Genomic DNA, 20,980 nt, shown 5'->3' on the forward strand with positions numbered 1-20,980 from the left:
TTTAAAATATTTGAAGGATACATACTGGAACAGTACATATCCTGAATTGCTCTTAAATGGAATTACTTTTGTTGTACCTTCCTGACGACTCAAAGCTGCATTCACTCGTTCACACAAACAATCCTATAGTTACTGCTCTTTAGGAGCGGTAACACGCCATCACTTCACACCATCACTCACACATCAGCCACTGGGAACAAATTGGGGTTCAATATTTTGCCCAAAGGGGCCGAAGATTGAACCGTCGACCACCTGATTACCACACCACCATTCTAACACTGAACTACACCCACACAGCCAGTTCGATCAATAACATATTGAACACCTCTGCTTCAGGACATTAAACTCTACCTAAGTGTGTATTTAAATGTAGTATGAGGAAATGTAAAAAGATTAATTTAATCAAAAACATTCAAGTCTGGTGCACTTAAGTGAATTTTTTTTCTTTTGAAAGTTCTATATTGAATAATAAAACAGTATATCAGTTGATTTGATTTTGTGCTTTTTTATGAGTCCTCTGTTGCTTTACCAAGTCCCTCTTCAGGTGCTTGATTACCCATTTTTGATGTGATTGTTTATTTAAGTTCAATGATGTTTATAGAGTTGGTAAATTAATTTAACCTAGATAACATAATGTTAAGCACTGAAATCTCCCCATCCCCCGCCTTTTTTTTTTACAGGTTTAAAATATTTGAGCAAATAAATTCAAACAGTTTAAGAAATCCATTTCATTGATCTGCTTGAGCTGAATTAACTCACCAGGTCTTACAGTTTCATGAACATGTGAAAGTGAGATTTAGACATAACGTTGGAGGAACACAACTGAGGAAGAACTTTACATACACTTAACTAATAAAGTGGTGCAGATGGACATAGTTGTTCTAAAAGCACTTCATTTTATATACTTTTACTGAGAAGAAGAAAATAAATCAGGACAGTTTGATGGACCATTTTGAACAACAGCAAAATTATTGTCTCATGAATTGGGATTACATACAGACATTTATATATTAATTTTATCATATAGTTGTATGATACATAGCTACACCCATCTGTATCTCCGTGCAGCCCAAACAAAAAAATCTTATTTTCTTTTCTTTAATACCATATTCAAGTTCACAAAGACATTTGAAAAAGTAAAAACTGACTTGACCGATAACTGAAAATACTTCTGAAGGAAGAATTTTCCTATTTTCCTCATTTCTGAATGATGAACAGCAATGATTCCTCTGTCTCTTCATTCAGGCATGCCATATCCACTGAATCTGTATTGACGACATGGATGAACCAGCCAGGATTCACCGCTGATTCAAACATCCGCTTTTTTGAGGGGTCAGACTTCATGTAAAAGACGAAGGCGAGGGTGCTCTCATCGCTCTTGGAGATCTGCTGCAGCCTCTGCTTCTCGCATGTCTGCAAAGACATAAATGTGAATATTTATCCACAGAACACAAAAAGACTGGTCAACATACAGCAACAAGATCATTTTTCTGCTTGGAAGTATCACAATCGTAATGGTCAACCTGTTCAATTCACGTTTTAACTACAGGTCTTCACTAGATTCTAAAATGCTGGATGTTGAGAATTCACATCACCTGTTGGATTTATTATGGGAATAATTACGAGCTGTTTCCCACTGTGCCACATTTAAGTGAAAAATGTCCTTTGTCGTGATGTTTGCATGCCTAAATAATGCCATTCCATCAGTCTCAGCTTGATATTGTGTTTAGCAATGTTATTCCGATCTTGCTGATGTGGTGCGAGCATTTAGCTCGCACCACTGCTATGTATTTAGATTTATTTACTTACAATCACCAAGAAAATGTTAGAGGAGGTTAAGTTGTCACCAGTGTTTTTATTATCTGTCCGATATCTTGAAAAGTTGATCACAGATTGTAGATCATTTTGTCACCTTTATCGGGCCCGGTTTTTGTGTTTACCAGGCCGCATTTTGAAAAAACCATGAAAAACAAATTTACAAGACGTTTGTTTCTGATGCCTCCAGGGCGCCTCCCTCGGGAGGCGTTGCGGTCATGTCATGTCATGTCATTCATTCATTCATTCATTCATTCATTCATTCATTCATTCATTCATTCATTCATTCATTCACGTATAGTTGATAAACTCAGAGACAGCTGATGATAAACACCTGATTCCAAATGGTTGAATCCCAGATTTTCTTTTTACTACATTTGATACTAGGCAGATCGGAATAAATCCAAGTTTTTTGGCTTTGTATGAGGGCCTGGTTTTCTTTACCAAATACTACTTTGAATGTATTCATTTCACCATATTATTATAGTGCGTCACCATAACTTGATTAATTATTCAAAAATTCTTATCATTATCGTATGGAGTTAGCAATTTTGAAACCGACATTAAATTTGTGGGATATTAGTGTTACCTGTACTTGTAGGAAAACCTTCTCCTTTTGCTTGCAGCATCTGAGGAAGCAGTTGGTTTTGCTTAAGTTGAGGACAACAGGCAGTCCTCTGAAATTATCTGTGGTTGATTTGTAGATGTACATAGTGATCTTTTCTGGGTAAAAGAATCAAAAGACAACAAAAGTATGATGAATGGGGATGGAGACTATTTGTGATAATTCTGACATTTCATGTTTTTACATGGAGACTGTTCCATGCTGCTCTGATTAACAAACCTGGATTGGGTGATGCATAAAGGAACTGCTTAGAACAAACTCCACGTAGGTAGAGATCAGATTCCACCTGTTTAACAGCATAGTCTGATGTCTTCTCCAGCTTGAGGCTTCCACTTCCTTACAGTGACAGAAGAAGCAGTCAAATAGAAAGGACTTACTTCATAATCTACATCCGCTTTGTAAAGAAAAAAACAGCATGAATGGGTTTTTTTGTGTGTATCTAATACCTACATCACACTAGTAGCATTCAACATGGGGAAGAATACCAAGGACTAATCTTTTAGCAACCAATCTATGTTAAAACTAAAACCACCTGGAACCAACTGAAATTGTAATAACATAATTAATTGGTAAAAATTACTTTTGAATTATTAGCTACATTAAAGAAATCAAATTCACTCACCAATCATAAGCGTGCTGGATTCTGACACCACAACAACATCATTCACACTGCATTTTGTCCCATGACATTCTTCACAGGTGCCGGCATCATCGCAGCCTCTCCCACTCACCAAAGAGATACTGACTTTTCTCATTGAAATAATGAGAAGATCCAGAACATCTTCTTTGCAAACGTCATCCTCTATAATCGTATCTCCCTTTTCTTCCCCTTCCTCCTCAGCTTCATTCTTCACTAAATCTATCTCATCTTCATTCTTCTCTAAATCTATCTCCCTCCTCATTTCCATACTGAAACAGAGCAGTGTGGACTCCTTTGAGACAGGTAATAAAGTGTCTTCTGCTGGGGAGGATGGTTCTATGTGCTCCTCTTTCCAGTTGGCCTTGTGCACTGTCTGAGGACCAGGAAGAGAGAAGAGAATTGGGTTTATATTGAACGTTGAGTCTGTGTTCCTTGGTGTCCACATTAAAGCAACTTCACACGATCTACACATGTATTCCATCGATGTGTTGATATAAAATTTTTATCTGGTGATTATCACTGCAAAGCAAACATTAATGTATAAAGTTGGATTTTTATTTCTATTCAGTTGCTTCAATAATGGGAAAAAAGGTGCAGCTTTAAAAATTATATTCCCAATTCACCAAACAAGTTCTAGTCAATTTTGCATGAAAACACTCCACTGTGACAGTTCGTTTGACCTTTCCATCAAACTTTTAGCTATGATCACTTCCTGAAAGGGGCGTGGCTAGCCCAAACTTATTTGTATTTCTAGACACATAGGGCTGAAACAGGGGAGTGTATATCTTTTCATGACCGATTCACGATCCAAAATGTGTCTTAAATAAGAAGCTTAGCTGTGTTTTAGGGACATCAGGACTAAATATATAAAATTCTTAGTATAATCTTGGACCTTCAACACAGTTGGGATGCTGTGATTTCCATGAACTCACCAGTTTTGGATTTCCCTCAGCTAACATTTCTGCCAGCACCTCAGGTGTGATTTTCTGCATGTCTAAGCCGTTTATCGCCACCAGTTTGTCTCCACTCAGAAAGAAAATAGAAAACATATATTTTATTAGTTGTCTTGTCATAACAATATCAGTGATATAATTCATTGGTTCAAGTCATATCTTACTGGAAGAGAATTTTTTATAAGCATGGAAGAATATTTCTCTAAGAGGTGTGAACTGACTTGTGGTGTCCCCCAACGCTCAGTTTTAGGTTCAACTCTTTTTAATCTTTATATGTTACCTCTGGGGGATGTCATCAGGAGGCATGGCATTAATTTTCATAGTTATGCTGATGACACACAGCTTTACATAGCTGTGTCCCCTGACGACACTGGGCCAATAGATGCTGTTTTAAAATACATTTTAGATTTTAAGTTATGGATGGCGGGTAACCTCTTACAGCTCAACCAGGACAAAACAGAAGTACTTGTCATCGGTTCTGAAGCACACCGAGTAAAACTTAATTTAAAACTCAAAGCCCTGGCTTTTAAGACATCTGAGCAGGTAAAAAAACCTTGGTGTTATTCTAGATTCTAAATTGAATTTTAATGCTCATGTCAAAAATATGGTTAAGAGTGGATTTTATCATCTAAAGAACATTGCCAGGGTAAGACCATTTTTATCTCGAACCAACACAGAGACACAAATGCATGCTTTTATTACTTGTAGAATTGATTACTGCAACGCTCTTCTTTCTGGTCTCACCAAAAAAAGCGCAACTCCATTACAACATCTCCAAAACTCAGCTGCACGAGTTCTGACGGGGACCAGAAAGAGAGTTCACATTACTCCAATTTTAAAGTCTCAGCACTGGTTACTTGTACGCTTCAGAATCGATTTTAAGATTCTTTTAATGGTTTTTAGAGCTCTTAATGGTCTTGATCCTAATTATTTATCTGATTTGCTTTTAACATATACACCCTGTAAGTCTCTTCAGGCACTGCCCTTTTAATTACTCCAAATGTTTTAACCAAAACATGTGGCGAGGCCTCCTTTTACTACTACGGCCCACGTTTGTGGAACAGTTTGCCTGAGGACCTGGGGAAAACAGAGTCTGTGGACATTTTTAAAAGCAAACTGAAGACTCACCTTTTTAACTTGGCTTTTAACTAAAAATGTATTTATCTATTTATTTATTTACGTTTTTCTTTAAGGTACTACTTTTAACCTTTTAGTTTAGCTTGTGTGTGTGTTGGTGATGGGGGGGGGGGGTTTCCTGTGTAAACTGTTTTTATATCGTTTTTATGTAAAGCACTTTGGGCTACTCACTTTGTATGAAGCTATATAAGTAAAGTTTGATTGATTGATTGATTCATGTGGTAAACTCCAAGTTAACATTTTTGTCTCATGAATCATCTGTTTCCTCCACCCCTTCCTCTCAAGACTCTATCACACACATTTACATGCTGTTGCTGAACGTGTTATCATGCAGCTTATCCTGTGCAGCCGCAAGGTGGCACAGCTTCACATGCCGTTTTTAGAATTACATACCAGGAACAGGAAGTCTGACAGGAGCGTTGTGTTTGTAACAGTCTCAAAATAAATGCAATTTAATATCTGTTTAACCCCAAACACTCTTATCTTTAAATTTAGAAATAATGCTCTTTTAGAAAGTGAACAAATTGTTAATGGCCAAACATAAAGGTCATAGCATTATAATTAATATTATGAAAACCTCATTTTCCTAGTATAAACCCCAAAGAAAAGTTTACCTTATTAGACACTGGTAGCTTAATGTGAGAAATTGCCAATCTTCCAGCATTTGTTCTCCATCATTTGACTAAGCAGCTGAATCTCAACATTTTTATTGATTCATCTGTATTAGTTAAATTGCTTGACTGACAAATAATCATAATGTCAATGGTTCAAAATTGCTATCATATTTTTAAACCTAATTATTATATTGTTGCATCCCGTTTAGTATTTGACCTTTTAATTTGTTGGTTTTCTCTGATTTCTTTAGTTTTGCACTTCATATTTCCTGCACTGGAATGTGATATTTATTTTTAAAGTAGTATTTAATTAGGGGTTTTTATTCTAATAGTCTGATTAAATGACATTTTCTTTGAATGGATTATATTCTTCAAGCTTCATTGAGATAAATGTATATTTTTAGCATCTGTTCATCAGTGAGTGTTTGTGATTTATACCTGGTAAATGACTTTGTTCCTCTTGCTTTTTTGTGTTCTGCCACATTTTTCACTCCATACTGGTGCTTTTCATCATGGATGTTGTGGATGATCAGTACAGCTCCAGTAACCACACAATCCTTATACAAAGAAAGAAACTTTCTCTTAAAATAAGCCAGGAAACACACTCAGAATTAAATTGAATCACACACAACAGTTTACTATTCAAGTTTTGGTCACCCACCTCTGGGTCCATAGTACGGTACAGCCGTTACTGATTATACTGAAGACTACAGCCTGAACCAGTGAAAGAGCCACTCCAGAAATGCCTTCAATGGATTTTTGCTTCTGCTTTTAATGAACTGAAGGAGAAGTAAAAGTGGTGGGTCATAGACAGGGAACAGTTGTCAGAGGGAGTGATGAGGAAGTCAGACTGGTAAACCAAAATTAAAAGGACACACAGTGTGTATAACTTTGTTCGAAAAAGAAAATAAAAAGGATCTATAAAACAAAGATTGTCATAGACATCCGTCTGATACAGGGAACTGGCTGTTGTACTTACTGAACTGATGAAAAAAATCTTTCTTCTTTTATGACAGTTAATATCTCTGCTAGAGAATATCAGTACCAGCTGGTCCATATGTGGATCTACAGTGCATTATCCCGCTAAAGCAGAGGTTTCACACACATTTCCACCACATCAACATGATAGCTGTCCCCAAAGGGGACATCTATAACTTATAAGTGTAACAAAATGTAACTCAATGTACAGGAATGTAAAATAAATGTAACTACTCCTTAATGTTAAGTAATTTTGAATTTATTACTTATTCAAGTTACAAACATTATAGTTGCAGACAAAAAAATATGTTTGCTTGTTGCTCTGTTGTAACAAGATCAGGAAGATCATTTTCAGGAAGATCAATTTCTGAATTCTATGCTGTTGGGTGGTGAATGCTGCGTTGTCTAACTGTGATAACGGCATTTTTGTGTATTCTTGTGTAACGTATGTTGTACGAATGTATGTGTTTTTAGCAGAGGTGAATAATTTCCCCACGGGCATTCGTTCGTTCATTTACTCATTCATTCATTCATTCATTCATTCATTCATTCATTCATTCATTCATTCATTCATTCATTCATTCATTCATTCATTCATTCATTCATTCATTTTTCTTAGGTAAAGTACATAAAGTTTCTTTCACATCATTCTAATTCGAGACTTCTATTTCTAAATATTTTTATCTTTAATCTCTTCATAATTTCATAAGAGCAACAATATGATCGGGTGATAAAAATCCTGATAAAATATCAGGTTGGTTTAGTGATAGGAAAGAAAAGAAAATGAAAGAATAAGAGAATGAGATCATGAATGTGTGTCAAGATTGGTAGAATTTATGCCAGTATGCAGTATTACGTTCTATATAATCCCATCCGGTCTGTGTGGGTACACACGTAATTTTCCATCACCAAATATGAATGAGAAGCAATAATGGAATTTGAACCACTGTGTAATGGTTTAGAAATGTAGAATTGACTCCACAAAGTTGAAAATACTCCAGCTTTCTGTCAAAACTGACTGATTTCATTATTTTACAGCCTCTGACGTTCCTCTGCTGACTGATGTGTGAAATGTGTGTCTGCATGTTTGTGTTTTCCTTTTTTTGTATTGTAATGTGGTGTGTTGCTAAATTTACAAACATGCATAAACACACACACACACACACACACACACACACACACACACACACACACACACACACACACACACACACACACACACACACACACACACACACACACACACACACACACACACACACACACACAGAAGCTATTTCCAGCTTTCTCTGTCAGGCCAGTAAGTCCAGCTAAATGTGTAGAGGATTGTGTTACAGGTCAGACATATGCCACTGTTGCAAAATGTCAGTTCTACGACAGTTCTACGTTGTCGAACGCCAAGACTGAGACACCAACCACGTTTCAAGCGCCATTTAATCTCAGCAGATTACTCAGATTGACCAGCTAAACCAGGTACTGAACACAAGTGTATGCATGAGGTGTGTGTCTGACAGCTGAGCCTTTCCTTGGTGGCTTTTTTCACTATCCAACAACTCAAAGAGTTTGAATCTTTTTTACTGAAATGTTAATTCATATTAACCAACAAAAAATCATACCCTGACAAAAACACTATTTAGAGCACGTGATAAATTACAGTTTATTAACTTTGACAACTAAAACCGCTCCCTCTTCCCTCATTTGTGCTTAAAACTTTCTCATATTGTCTCTGTGTTTCTTTAAGATGGTGATGTTGGATGTGCTAATAGTAGGAGGTGGCCCTCATGCCCTGACCTTGGCCAGCTTGTTATTGAGCTCTGGTCCTCCTTCAAACTCAGATCCTGAACACGACCAACTCCTCTCTGCTCACTGCTCCGTCTCCCAAAAGTGTCAGCAAAACCCAAAAACAACCAGCAAGAAACGCTACAGCAGCAAAAAGAAGAGGAGGACAACATCGGGTACACGCATGACTTTTAAATTGAAGGAGCTAGATGACTGATAAGTAATAAAATTGATTGGAATAACTTCGTGAATTGACAATTTGGAGAACAGGTCCAAAAGATGGATCAAAATTTAATACTTACATTATGAGTAGCAACCCACAAAGCAATTACCTTCAACAAGGCTGCTCTGTTTCCTCATTATGTCATTACAATAATAAAAAAAAAAGTCACATGATTTGTTATTGTCAGGTTCTATATCAGCAACTTTTGAAGATATGTTGAATTTGGCACCTCAATCAGCTACAATTTCATTTTAGTCCAATCTGCAATATTATCTTGCAAATAGTTTTCTCATAGTACTGAATTTTCATGAGTCTTATAAATTTAAATATTCTGGATCTGGAATATCTCTTTAAGATCATGTAGTGATCTGTGGTGGATCCAATGCAGGTGGTCTGCTGTGATTTCTGACCAAGCTGTAAACATTATCCATGATGTCAGACGCATGATGTGATTCATGATTTTATAAGTGTCCCTATCCCATAATGGAAAAGAAATCCTAAAAGATTCTGAAACAGGATAACGACCACCACCAAACTCTAACAGGTTGTTCTTTGGGTTTCTTCATAATATTAATAATAATAATAATAATTTTTAAAAAAGAAACACTTAAAAATATTTTGAGTAATCTTGCTGACAGACATGCCAAACGCTAGCAAACACAATCATGTAGGTAAAAAAAAAAATCAAGATTATGTCTCCACACATTTTGTGTTTTAGTTTTGATGTTTTATCAAATTGACAGTTTTTTCAATATCTACCTTTAGTCCATTATTCCAATTCTTAAGGTTATGTTTTTACAAATATTTTGGGAATACTATTTATTTTCCTGGTCAGTCTTAGATCTACTGCAAGTAGTGATACAGACATCTGTATGCAGACGTATGCCCCAGTTTGCTAATAAAAATAAAAATAAAATCAATGGATGATCCTCTTTCAATGTGATCTGCTCATGTAAGTTGAGTTCTTTTCTTCAGTTTATGACTCTTCTCTGCAGGTGAATTACTGGAGGAGCAAGCAGAAAAATTAACAACATCAGAGACGGTTTCTTGCCCATTGCTGAGCCTCAGAGTTGTAGATTCCTATGGGGAGTGGACCAAACTGTGGGAGAGTCAGTTCACAGCTCTGAACATCCCTCATCTGCGCTCACATGCACTGGTACACACAGATCCACACAATAAGGTATGAACACAAATACATATCAATGCAGTAGAAATGAGCAAGGAGGTGATGTAAACCTGTACATGTCTGTGACAGAAAGCACTGCTGGAGTTTATTCTAAAGCAGGAGCGTTCAGCGGAGCTCCACAGCCTCCCTGACCAGGTTTATATTCTGGATGAAAATGCATTTTTTAATGACATGAGACTCGGCAAGAAGGACAAGAAACGCCTCAACATTACGACTACATTAAAGAAGAGTTTATCCCTCAGTCTACCAGGAACCAAATTAAGTGTGGATTTCTTCAAAAATCAGGTGAGACAAAGAGTCTGTGTGAATGTGTGAGCTGAATGTCGTATTAAATATTATTGCGTTGCCATGATACTACAGTGAAAGTCAAAGGACATCTTTAAAAACCGTGTTTGCTGGTCTTGAATGTAAATATGCATCTTAATTTCTAATAATTACAGCTGAATAAAATCACATCCCTGTTCACGCATTATTTCTTAATAGAGAAGTTCAATTAAAGCAAAGCACATTCATCTAGAAATTCTCTTTATTTTGTGATATTTGGGAATTATTTAACAACCACATTTGCAGTTTCCAGAAAGCCGCGTGCAAGTGTGTGTGTTTATAAAAAACAAGAATGTTTAATATATTTTTAGTATACAGTATATATTTAGTATTTGAAAATGTCAAACCATTTTTATTATCATTTAATAATCTTTTAATAAGAAAATAAAAAAGACAACAAAAGAATAAAAAAAACTGCCTGTACAGTTTTTTAATGGCAAGCTTCTATTAAGTATATATTCTATAAAGCATCTATATAGTAATTTTCATAAATGCTGAGTCTTGACTTTAAATATGCAGGTGGAGAGATATGACTTGGATAAAGTGCTGGTGAAGGGAACAGTAGAGAGCATCACCCCCGTGATCGAGCACCAGGAGGAGGACATGGAAGAAGAGATGAACCAGATTAGGGAGCAGGAAATGTTGGGACAGACAGAAAAGAAGCAGAAAAATCAATCAAGAAAAAGAGTCAAATATTTTCAAGTCAAACTTCAAGAAGATGTGATCTTAAAAGCTCTCCAAATTGTTATGGCAACCGGTCCGACACGTGCCCAGATGGTAAATATCCCCTCGTGGGTGAAAAACATCAGTGAGACTTATCCAGAGGAGCGTTTGCAACACACGGTGAACCTCATGCACCACCTGGCATCGGCTCATCCGACTCAGAGAGAGAGTAATATTACTCACGGTGAGTCAGATTTCTTAAGTGGGTTATATAACATTACAAAATTACAGAAAAGCCTTGTGGGTAAATTATGCTCCAGGATTTATCCAGGATTTTAATGATATTCAGCCCTGCTTTGTTTTCATCTGAGGTCTTGATGCTTCTGCAGACGTCAGCAGCCATTTGAACCTCCACCCTTGTTGCTTCTGTGTGTGTCTTAACGTGTGTTCAGTTTGTGAGGCAGGCCAGAGGGTAATGGTTGTTGGTGGGGGTCTCACCAGCGCTCACGTAGTGTCACTTGCGCTGCAGGAAGGGGCCAGCCACGTGACGTGGGTCATGAGGAAGCACCTACAGGTCTAGTGAAAGTGTGAAGCTGCATGTAGACCAACCATAAATAATTCCTGACATCAGTCTTCATCATTTCTTCTGTAGTTGAAACAGTTCGACGTGGGCGATGTGGAGGGCCTGGTGGGTCGATACTCCCACATTGAGCACGGCATAAAGATGGACGGCCAAGCCTATCTACGGCAGTTCTACAATGAACGGAGTCTCCACAAACGACTGGCTATGATTTACCAGGCGAGGAAAGGAGGGGCCGTCACCCCAGAGGCCTACACACACCTCCAGCCATTCATCCTGTCCGGACAGTTGGATGTGAAGACCTACTGTGAGGTAGGGTGACCCACATCAGCATAACGGCTGTCCTCAAAGAGCCAGATGTAACTTATAAATGTAACTAAATAATGTGAAATTTAATTTAATTTAATTTAAATTATATTTAATATTCATAGTATTTAAAATAATTTAAATAAATGTAACTACTCCTTAATGTTAAATAACTGAATTTACTTATTCAAGTTACAAACATTACAGTTGCACAGAAAAATATGTTAACATAATAACGTAAATCCTTTTAATTTGTCAGGTTATTAACCCATAAAGCTCCATCAATGAACTATTAAAATGAATAAAGACAAATAACATCAAACACAAATACATTAACTTTGTTAGAAAGTTTTTGTTGAAGTTAAAAAGGGCTTGATTACTGCATTGTGGGAAATGTAGTTTTTGGTCAAAACAACCTCTGACTTTTAATGCTTTCGTGGGCCACTTGAAATGATATGGTGGGCCACATTTGGCCCCCAGGCCATGAGTTTGACACGCGTGCTTTAGGATATGCACTTGGTGATGAAGTATGTAGATAAAGTAAAACAACATGAAGCTGTGGGAGACAATCTCATGAAGGAGAATGGAACCGGAAACATAAAGTAATTGAAAGGATTTTTACCTGAAATTCCATCCAGGTGAGTGAAACCAGCTGGTGCTACAGGAGCCAGGCCTGGAACCTATCCCTGAGCACTGGGGACCGCTGGACAGGAGATATGATCTGGCTCGCCACTGGTTGCAAACTGGACGTCAGACAGGACCCGTTGCTTTCTGAGGTGATGAAGGAATTTCCCATACAGGTGGGCTGGACATACAAATGGTTTGCTTCTCTTAGTTCAAACATGTGCAGGTGAACCCAAAGAAACTGTCTTGGTTGTTATTTTCTTGTCCCACCATTAAGGCGATAGATGGCTGGCCGTGCGTATCAGAAAGCTTACGGTGGGCGGAGGAGTGCCCGCTCTATCTGATGGGGCAATACACAGCCCTTCAGGTTGGTCATCTGGTGTTGATGTGGAAAAACAGGCCCTAACATCAATGTCCACAGTGACTCTACAGACTGTGTGGCCCCTGTCTGTGTTCCCTACACAGGTGGGTCCTCATGCGGTGAACTTGGCCGGCGGACAGGCAGCCAGCGTACGGATCACTAAAGACATCGTACATCGTCAGCAGAGGGACGCAGCCGAGGCTTCTGAGCTGAGAGAGGAGAAGCCAAAAACAGAAGAGTACATTCAACAGATGCAAGGCCTGCTATGGCTCTAACGTTAGGATTATTTTTGCAATTCTGGCCTAAAAGGTCTCTCTTTTTTTTTGGCCTTGATCAAATTGATTGAACTAATATAATTGACTTTCTTAAATTAAAGTCTTAGTGCATTAAAGCTGATAATGATAATGGGACTTACGCGTTGGGCTGTATCAGTAGAACTGACCTGGTTTGATGACTCAGCAGCTGCTGGCGGACAGTGGCTGCTGTCATCGGCGGGAATGTTTTATTCATGAAATCTGGGAAATCCCAGCAGCAATTGCGTGAAAGTTTGTCATAACATGGTGTTCTGAAGAATTTTCTTTGTGATTACACTTCTATGTTTAGTTATCTTAATCTAATATTTACCAGATGTTCTGTGGAACATGTAGGCTGTCTTTCCCGCACCTATGCTCTAAAGGAAATGTTAAAAACGCCCTATGACAAAATACTGAATGAATAATCCATCTTTTTCTGAATCTAAACAAAATTTTCAACCACATCCTGCCACTGACTTTGATGGAATCTGTCCATTAGTTCTTGGGTATACTGCTGACAAACCAACAAAGCAGAAGACGCAAGTGGAAAAAGTGACCTCAACTGAGGTCCCAGTTCAACATGTGAAAGGGTAGCAGAAAATTGAGTATTCTTACTCTGTTTTTGTCAGTTTATCTGTCCATTTTTCTCGTTTTTTCAATATTTTTTTTTTTGCTTTCTATAATCACAATTATGTAATTAAGTTCAAATATTTAATTTAAACTGAATTAAATATTGTCCATATAATTTGTAGGCACCTCGACCTGCGTTAGCGGATTAAGCGGGTTGGAAAATGAATGAATGAATGAATTTGTAGGCACATTTCATTGCATCGAGAAATACCTTTATTACAATTATAAAAGAAAGTTAAAGTTTTTTTGCTTTCCTGCATAATGAATGTGAATGCAGAGAAGTTATTTATTTATTTATTTGTTTGTTTGTTTGTTTGTTTGTTTGTTTGTTTGTTTGCTTCAATAATCAATTTGGGTCCCAATTATTTTGCTTCGTGGTAGCTTGTTTTTTCTGATATTTTATGACCTTTTAAATGACCACACATTTAATTGAAAAAAAAAATCAACAGAGTAAATAATAGTGAAAACCAACACTGATTGCATTTTTCACATAGCAGAGTAGTTTTTTGTTTTTTTTAAATCTTATTTTAGCCAGTTGATGGGCATACCATTGTTATCCTTAAATGATAGTGCGAAATATAAACACTTACAGTATATTAATTTATTTTACATCCAATAGATGTCACGGAGGGGTGAAATGCTTTACTACCACTAGACGGCGACAACGGGACAGTCTGTAATTAAGTCATAGGGTCTTTTCCTGAAAGTTTATACATTAAATATGAATCTTTCAGAGTTTAAGATCCGTGATGGCAACTTAAAAAAAGCTAATTGAATATTTTCCTTCTGCTTCTGTTGTGTTCTTACACAAACATCTTTAGTGTGTGATTGCTTTCTGTTCGGAATTTCTATCTATTTCGATCAAAGACTTTCCTCCTTCTTACTGATACTGTTACTGACACAAATACGTATTGGTCATTTGTTTAAAACTATCAAACTCATGGTGACGGTTTGTTTCTGGAGGGTCTTATGATTTTAGGGACGTGTCTACTTCCATTATCATCTGATTTGACTGTGGTTTTAGTTCATACTCATATCTAAGCCCTTCAGTTCAGGACAGTTTCCTTCCTGTATTTATTTCCCACCCCTGAATTTTACTTAATGACATATTTATTGCATGACTGAAAATACAGAAGTGTTTAACATAAGCAATGATTTCAGGCTGACAAGGGAAATAACCTTCTTGTGTAAAAAAATTCTCTGTTACTTGCACATTTTAAGCATTTTCGGCCCTTTCACTATAACAAGTTTTTAAAAGCTGGTTGCATCTGACTTCATGCAATCAATTTTACTTCAATCCTTCATAAATCAGTATTTAGCCATAATGATTACAACAGCTGTGAATTTAATATTCAGTTTAACATCTTTCAGCTGATTATTTTGTTCTCTCTATGAACCAGGCAGTTATATACTTGTTTGTTTGTTTTTAAACACAAAGGTTTGTGATGTAAGGGACTACTCTGATGAACAGCATAATCCAGCAAGTTGTAACTTCAAACTCAGACTTGACAAACACAGATACTGTCCTTGGTTTGTCAGACAGTTCTCCAAATGATTTTGATTTTGCAGATGCAGCTTGAATTCCCCAGTGTTGGTGGACAGGACAAGGCTATAGTCCCAGTATGCCTTTCAACAGGTGTGTTTGCCCACACTCACATGACTTTTGAAATCACACAGCTGTAGAGACAGATCACTAGCAGCTCACTGCAGGGGCGCCAGTTTTCCTCCCATAGACAGATGTTCACCTCTGAACCCAAGACCTCACGATCTGCACTTCTCTTCCTGTCCAGTCTGAGCTCAGGGGAGGTCAAAACTAGTCTACAGGAACATTTAGTGTTGAAGCTGCACTGCTTTGTATGATTATCAAGTTCATTAATCCTGGAAGAATACATTTTCACTAGAAAACTGTTAAATGTACATAATATCTGTCGATAAATATGAATAAAAATATCTATTATATATACAGTATATCTACTAATATGTAACTAAAATATTTATATACAGTTTAAATATATACTTTTAAGTTTCACTCATGATTCACTGATTGTTTTAAATCCAGATTAGTTTGTGCACGGTAGACATTTTCCTCTTATAATTTAATCCTTGAGGAGATGAAGAAGAAAACATTTCAATGAATTCTCGACCAGTTTAAGTACTTTCAGAGTCAGAGTCTGCTGTTGATGTTGGTAATCCAGTCTATGGTACGGTAGCATGTAGCTTACTTTAGAGTGAAGGAAGAGGAAGAGGGGGAAATTACTGTCAATCAGAGTCAGAGTTGTTATCAGAGAGATCATCACCACTACCACTATTTTCACTAGCCTTTGCTTTACTATCCACAGTAAACAGTGATGTATCCAAAGTACGAAACCTGACTCTCTGTGATGCTCACAGAGACAACAACAAACAACAAAAAGAGGGAGAGACCAGTGTTGAAACTGCGTGAATGTAGTGGTGCTGCTTGGTGGGGGTTGTGGTAGAAAGTGTAACTGCAGGAAAATAGTCAGATATGTGAGCACGATTGGTCATATCTCTGAAGGTTTGTAAGTCAAGTGTTCGTAAGTAGAGAACTACCTGTAAAAAGCCTTGTTTTACTTGATTGATTAAGTTGTATAATCCACACTTTCACATTGACACCTTCTTAAAATAATTGCATAAGTTTTTTTGTTTATTTTTATTTTTATTTTTCAGGAAACACAAAATACTGAAATATTTATTGAGGATTTAGGTGATTTACGCAAAAAAAAAACATTTTTGAAAAAAAAAAAAAAAAAAGATTACTTAGGTAATTATTTTATTTTAGGTAATTATTTTAGGGGGATAACATAAGGGTTATGTGCTGAGCTCAGTGGGTAGACCCAGCTGTTTCCTGAGTTTGTTTGAGCGCATACTATGAATACACTATGACATGTTGGAAGTTGTGTTTTATTGCATCTGTACAACCTGGTTTAGAGTTCCTCATATAATTAGTCTGGGTCTCTCATTATTATTTCACCACTGTTTCATCAGCTAGACGGATCACTGCAGTAAAGAACCCAGACAACCGGACGTACAGTCACAGGTGAATCATCAGTGGTTAATAACATTATTCCAGAGTAAAATAGAAACCAACAGCTGACTGAATGGAGAAGCAGAAGCTGTTAAAGTGAATGTGTTTTCACTTTAACAGCTTCTGCTGATACTCTGATCGAGAAAAAAGCAGCTCCATGTTTTACCGTTTTTTCTTTCTATAATTCTATATCTCAAAGTTAAAAGCACCTTGAAAAAGGGTGTGTTTACTTCCCTGGTACCTGATCTCATCACTCATTGGCTGGAATCAGAAAGGAATCACACCCAAACACTTGTGTGTGTGTGTGTGTGTGTGTGTGTGTGTGTGTGTGTGTGTGTGTGTGTGTGTGTGTGTGTGTGTGTGTGTGTGTGTGTGTGTGTGTGTGTGTGTGTGTGTGTGTGCGTATGTGTGTGTGTGTGTGTTTATTATGTAAGAATACCTGTTAACCACACTGACCAGTAAAGAAGAATCTGTTTGAAAAGAGAGAGCAGAAAATGTGGAGCAGATTGTTTTCCAGCCTGCAGGATGACTTTTAAAGGTTACTGTAGGGTATGAGACACAACAAGTTATGATATGGCAATAAAACCTTAAAGCCTCATAGTTTTCTGCAGGTCAATGAACTCCTTAAAAGAGCCACCATCCAAAATGAACTTTATCCCTCTTCATCAAAATCACAAATGAACCTCTTTATCCATATCTGGTCCAAAAATGTAATATTTCCATTTTTGACACATGGCAAATTTCTCCAACAACTTTGATGAAAATCTGAGGTATATGTTTAATATACCTCAGGTTTTCATCGCTCCATCCGGATCCATAAAATAAAGAACAAAACAAATTGCTATTGTATAAGTCAAATAGTGTTCAGATAGATTAATACACAAAAAAATTACTTTCACCAGATTATTACTTGATTTGACATATAACTGACAAAAGGCTGAAAACAAGTACATCTGTTTCTTGTTTTATACAGCATGTGAAAGACACATGGTTGTCTGGGTGAATGAAGAAACATGTATTTGTCCTTTTAGTCAGATCTTCTGTTTATCACACAGTATTGAACACAAGGCAGGAAACAGAACATCAGAAGATAATAATCTCAAAATGGAAAATGTTTTTTTGTTTGTTTGTTTTTTTATCATCTCTATTGAGTTTCTTGAATTTGAAACCTGCTTGTTTCCTTTTTGGTGTTTTATTCATTTATCAATTCTCATTTCGGTTTTGGTAAACAGGGACATGAAAACACGTTGGTTGGCATTATAATCCATGCAGACCTATATATTTTAAGCATTTATGATGAATTTATACATACAATTTTTTTTCTCCAGTTTTTAACTTGATAATGATAATGATAATGGATATTTGTCGGGGGGTTCTAAACCTGTTGAGTACTTCACTACCCATTAGAATAATTGTTTGTGTTTCACAGGATGTACTGCATTCAGTGTGGATCTCCTCATGTTGGTGAGTTTAGTCTTGTTAATAACCTCCTGTATAACATTTAAATTAAAAAGATTTTAATGTTTTAGTTGTATGGTTAGTTGTGCTTTCAGTTCACCTCATCCTCCTCTTCCATCACTCCCTCTCCTGCTGCCATGTCTGCCTTCCATGTCTGCGTTTGATCTCAGTCCAATAGCAACTCCCCTTCTGCATTCAGCCAAAAGCTCCATGTGTTCTGTTCTGAACTCCCACCCCCACTCCATCACCCCCCTCCCCCCGCGTGTGAACAAACTCCGATTCTCAGTCTTACTTGGCTCATTGAAAACTCATGTCTTCTGTCAGATTTCCCCTTTTCTTGTTTCATAAAACATTATTAGGATTTGATCGCCTACCAGTGTTATTGCTCAATTCCAAGCTTTTGCTTTGATGATTTGGCTTTCTTGATGGTTCAGACTCATAAATACTACAGACCTGTACTCAGCTCTAATGTGACTGCATCTGTGCTCAGAAATAAACTAAAAAAACATTTATGTGAGACAAGTCAAGGGTTTGTTTGTTTGTTTGTTTGTTTGTTTGTTTTTTACTGTGCTGGCTGAAGAGAAACAAAAGCTTTAAATGCATTTGTATAAAGAAAATGCTACATGAATTCCAGTCTGACCATCAAACCATGAGGCAACCGAATCAACATATAACTAGCATCTGGATATCAATGACTAGCAAACATGAGCGTCACTCCTCTGCTTGGAAAGAGGATAACAGTTAATACATGCCTCTTTCTTAAGAAATAAAACTAAGGACTAAATAAGGGGATTTGGTCATGCAACACTGACATGGCAGTAGTTAAAGAGAGGATTTATGTCCAGTTAAAGTGTGTGTTAAGTGATTTATTTTATCGTATTCATCTTTTTGCCAACATGAGTTTTTATTTGCAAAAGTTGGGACTATTTTGAGTAACCCTTCAGCACAACCATCGGCGCCTGATGGACTTTTAGAGCACACGGCCCATCGAAATCACCTGCATCTTATAGATTACTGATTTTTTGCAGCTTCACAATATAAACCTTAATATAACTAATTATGAAGAAATATATAATTTGTATGTCCAGCATTAGAAACAGGCAGTAAGATGTTGGATGAGGAGTTGCAATGCATCCGTCACTCAGTGAATAAATGACTCAGTAAATCCTTATGTTTCAAATTATACGCTCATCAATTTGCTCTGCAAGTAAAACAATAAAAGATGATTAAGACAGAAGCCAAGATAAAAAAATATTATGTTGACTCAAATCAATCAACAAACGAACCTACAATGCAAATACTCAGATTCAGAATGAAGAACAAAATACTGTATATCCAGGTTTATCAAACAATACATGAGTGAATATATGGGCTAGTAGATTGTGTTAAGAAAACATGAGTGTTTTCGGCTCTTCTCAAATCATCTGGATGCTGTCCCAGGTTTATAGAGTAATGTCACAAACAAATATTTTAGTTTGGTTTGGAAGAAAGGTAAAAGAGAAGAAACAGAGGATCTGAGGGATTTAACTGGCTAATGAAACACAACTAATTCTGAGTTACAGTCTGGTACTAAGTTGTGCTTTAGAAACTGATCATATTAATTTTTAAATCAATTCAAACATTAGACCAGTGTAGAGATTTAGCTGTCATCTGTGGCCTCTGACCGGACCGGATAAGTCAACAACAGGTGACGACAAATGTCTGACACACACACAGAGGAGCTGAGTCAGAGTTAGCTCATGCATGGAAAAGCTCCACCAGTGGATGTTTGTCCCAAACGAACGGCTTACGGTCACAGTGATCTCCACTGTCTTTCATCCTTCGGTCCTCGTGGACATTCGTGCCAAAATGGAAAATTTATCCCAGACACCCTGAGATATTGTGCACTTCCAAACAAACTAATGAAATGAATGCATAACATATCTGGTCATTGCCAGTGTTCAGGCATAAACATCAAGTCTTTGAAAACAGTCAGAATAATAAACTTCTTTTTTTCATTTTGTCGTTAAAAAAATCAAAACTATCTCAATTCTCAATCCTACTTTAATAATAATAATAATTATTCGTCCACACAATGGGGAAATTATGTTTTCCACTCCAGTTTTTTTGTACATGCATATATATATGTGTTAGTCAGAATACACACAAACATTGTATACAGGCCCCTGAACACAACACACACTAGGGGCCTGTAGGCATGCAGTTAATGATAACAAGTACAAGGAAGTGATTCAAAATAAGACCAGTGAAAATCTGATAAAAGGTATCACTGTTACATCACCTCATCTGACTTCCTCCTCGGGACCCTGAAACTTCCTGTTTTCTGCCGATTGCTGAGGGACTGATCGAGTGACCTGTGGTTGAATACGATGTCACTGTTAGCATTTCTGTGTGGAGAATATGTCCCTGATATTAATAATTTGTTTTCTTTCCTCAGGTCCATTTGTAATGACCACAGAGGAACAGACCAAGCACGCAATTCAGCACTACAGGTCTTACAGCAGTGGCTTTAAAACCATTTTAAACTGTAAATCTAAGATCAGAGACTTTTTCTGAAAGCCTCATGTTGTATTCTTGTCTCGGACAAAAATGTTGTTGGTACGCTGCTTTAGACACAAATTTATATTATATTCACTCATATTTGTTCAGCACAAAAATGTTATGACTTTTTTTACCCATATAATACTTTGAGTCTAATAACATTCATTTAGGTCAAGTTTCAAATACTTTTGGTTTGATTTTTCT

General features: G+C 36.9%; 2 protein-coding genes across 3 annotated transcripts; one reads left to right on the forward strand and one right to left on the reverse strand.

Annotated features, from left to right (window-relative positions):
* Positions 1–891: 891 nt before the first annotated feature.
* LOC137595102 (uncharacterized) lies at positions 892–12,584 on the reverse strand. 2 transcript variants are annotated; one of them, XM_068314947.1, is made up of 8 exons: positions 12,446–12,584; positions 6,446–6,563; positions 6,223–6,341; positions 4,013–4,106; positions 3,063–3,453; positions 2,660–2,776; positions 2,405–2,538; positions 892–1,413 (listed from the first exon to the last, which is right to left on the reverse strand). In XM_068314947.1, the coding sequence occupies exons 2-8, from the start codon at positions 6,455–6,457 to the stop codon at positions 1,198–1,200; spliced, it is 1,083 nt and encodes a 360-aa protein (XP_068171048.1). In that variant the 5' UTR covers positions 6,458–6,563; positions 12,446–12,584; the 3' UTR covers positions 892–1,197. The 2 variants fall into 2 exon arrangements, with proteins under 2 accessions (XP_068171048.1, XP_068171056.1); XM_068314955.1 differs by lacking the exon at positions 12,446–12,584 and adding an exon at positions 8,554–8,683.
* Positions 8,089–15,690, forward strand: zgc:113276 (uncharacterized protein LOC553748 homolog). Its single transcript, XM_068314977.1, has 10 exons — positions 8,089–8,235; positions 8,504–8,717; positions 9,760–9,944; positions 10,020–10,235; positions 10,794–11,199; positions 11,390–11,511; positions 11,590–11,829; positions 12,462–12,623; positions 12,725–12,814; positions 12,913–15,690. Exons 2-10 carry the CDS (start codon positions 8,504–8,506, stop codon positions 13,081–13,083), a joined length of 1,806 nt encoding a protein of 601 aa, XP_068171078.1. The 5' UTR covers positions 8,089–8,235; the 3' UTR covers positions 13,084–15,690.
* Positions 15,691–20,980: the final 5,290 nt, after the last annotated feature.

This window comes from Antennarius striatus, chromosome 1, assembly GCF_040054535.1.
Source record: "Antennarius striatus isolate MH-2024 chromosome 1, ASM4005453v1, whole genome shotgun sequence".
Lineage (NCBI taxonomy): Eukaryota > Metazoa > Chordata > Actinopteri > Lophiiformes > Antennariidae > Antennarius > Antennarius striatus.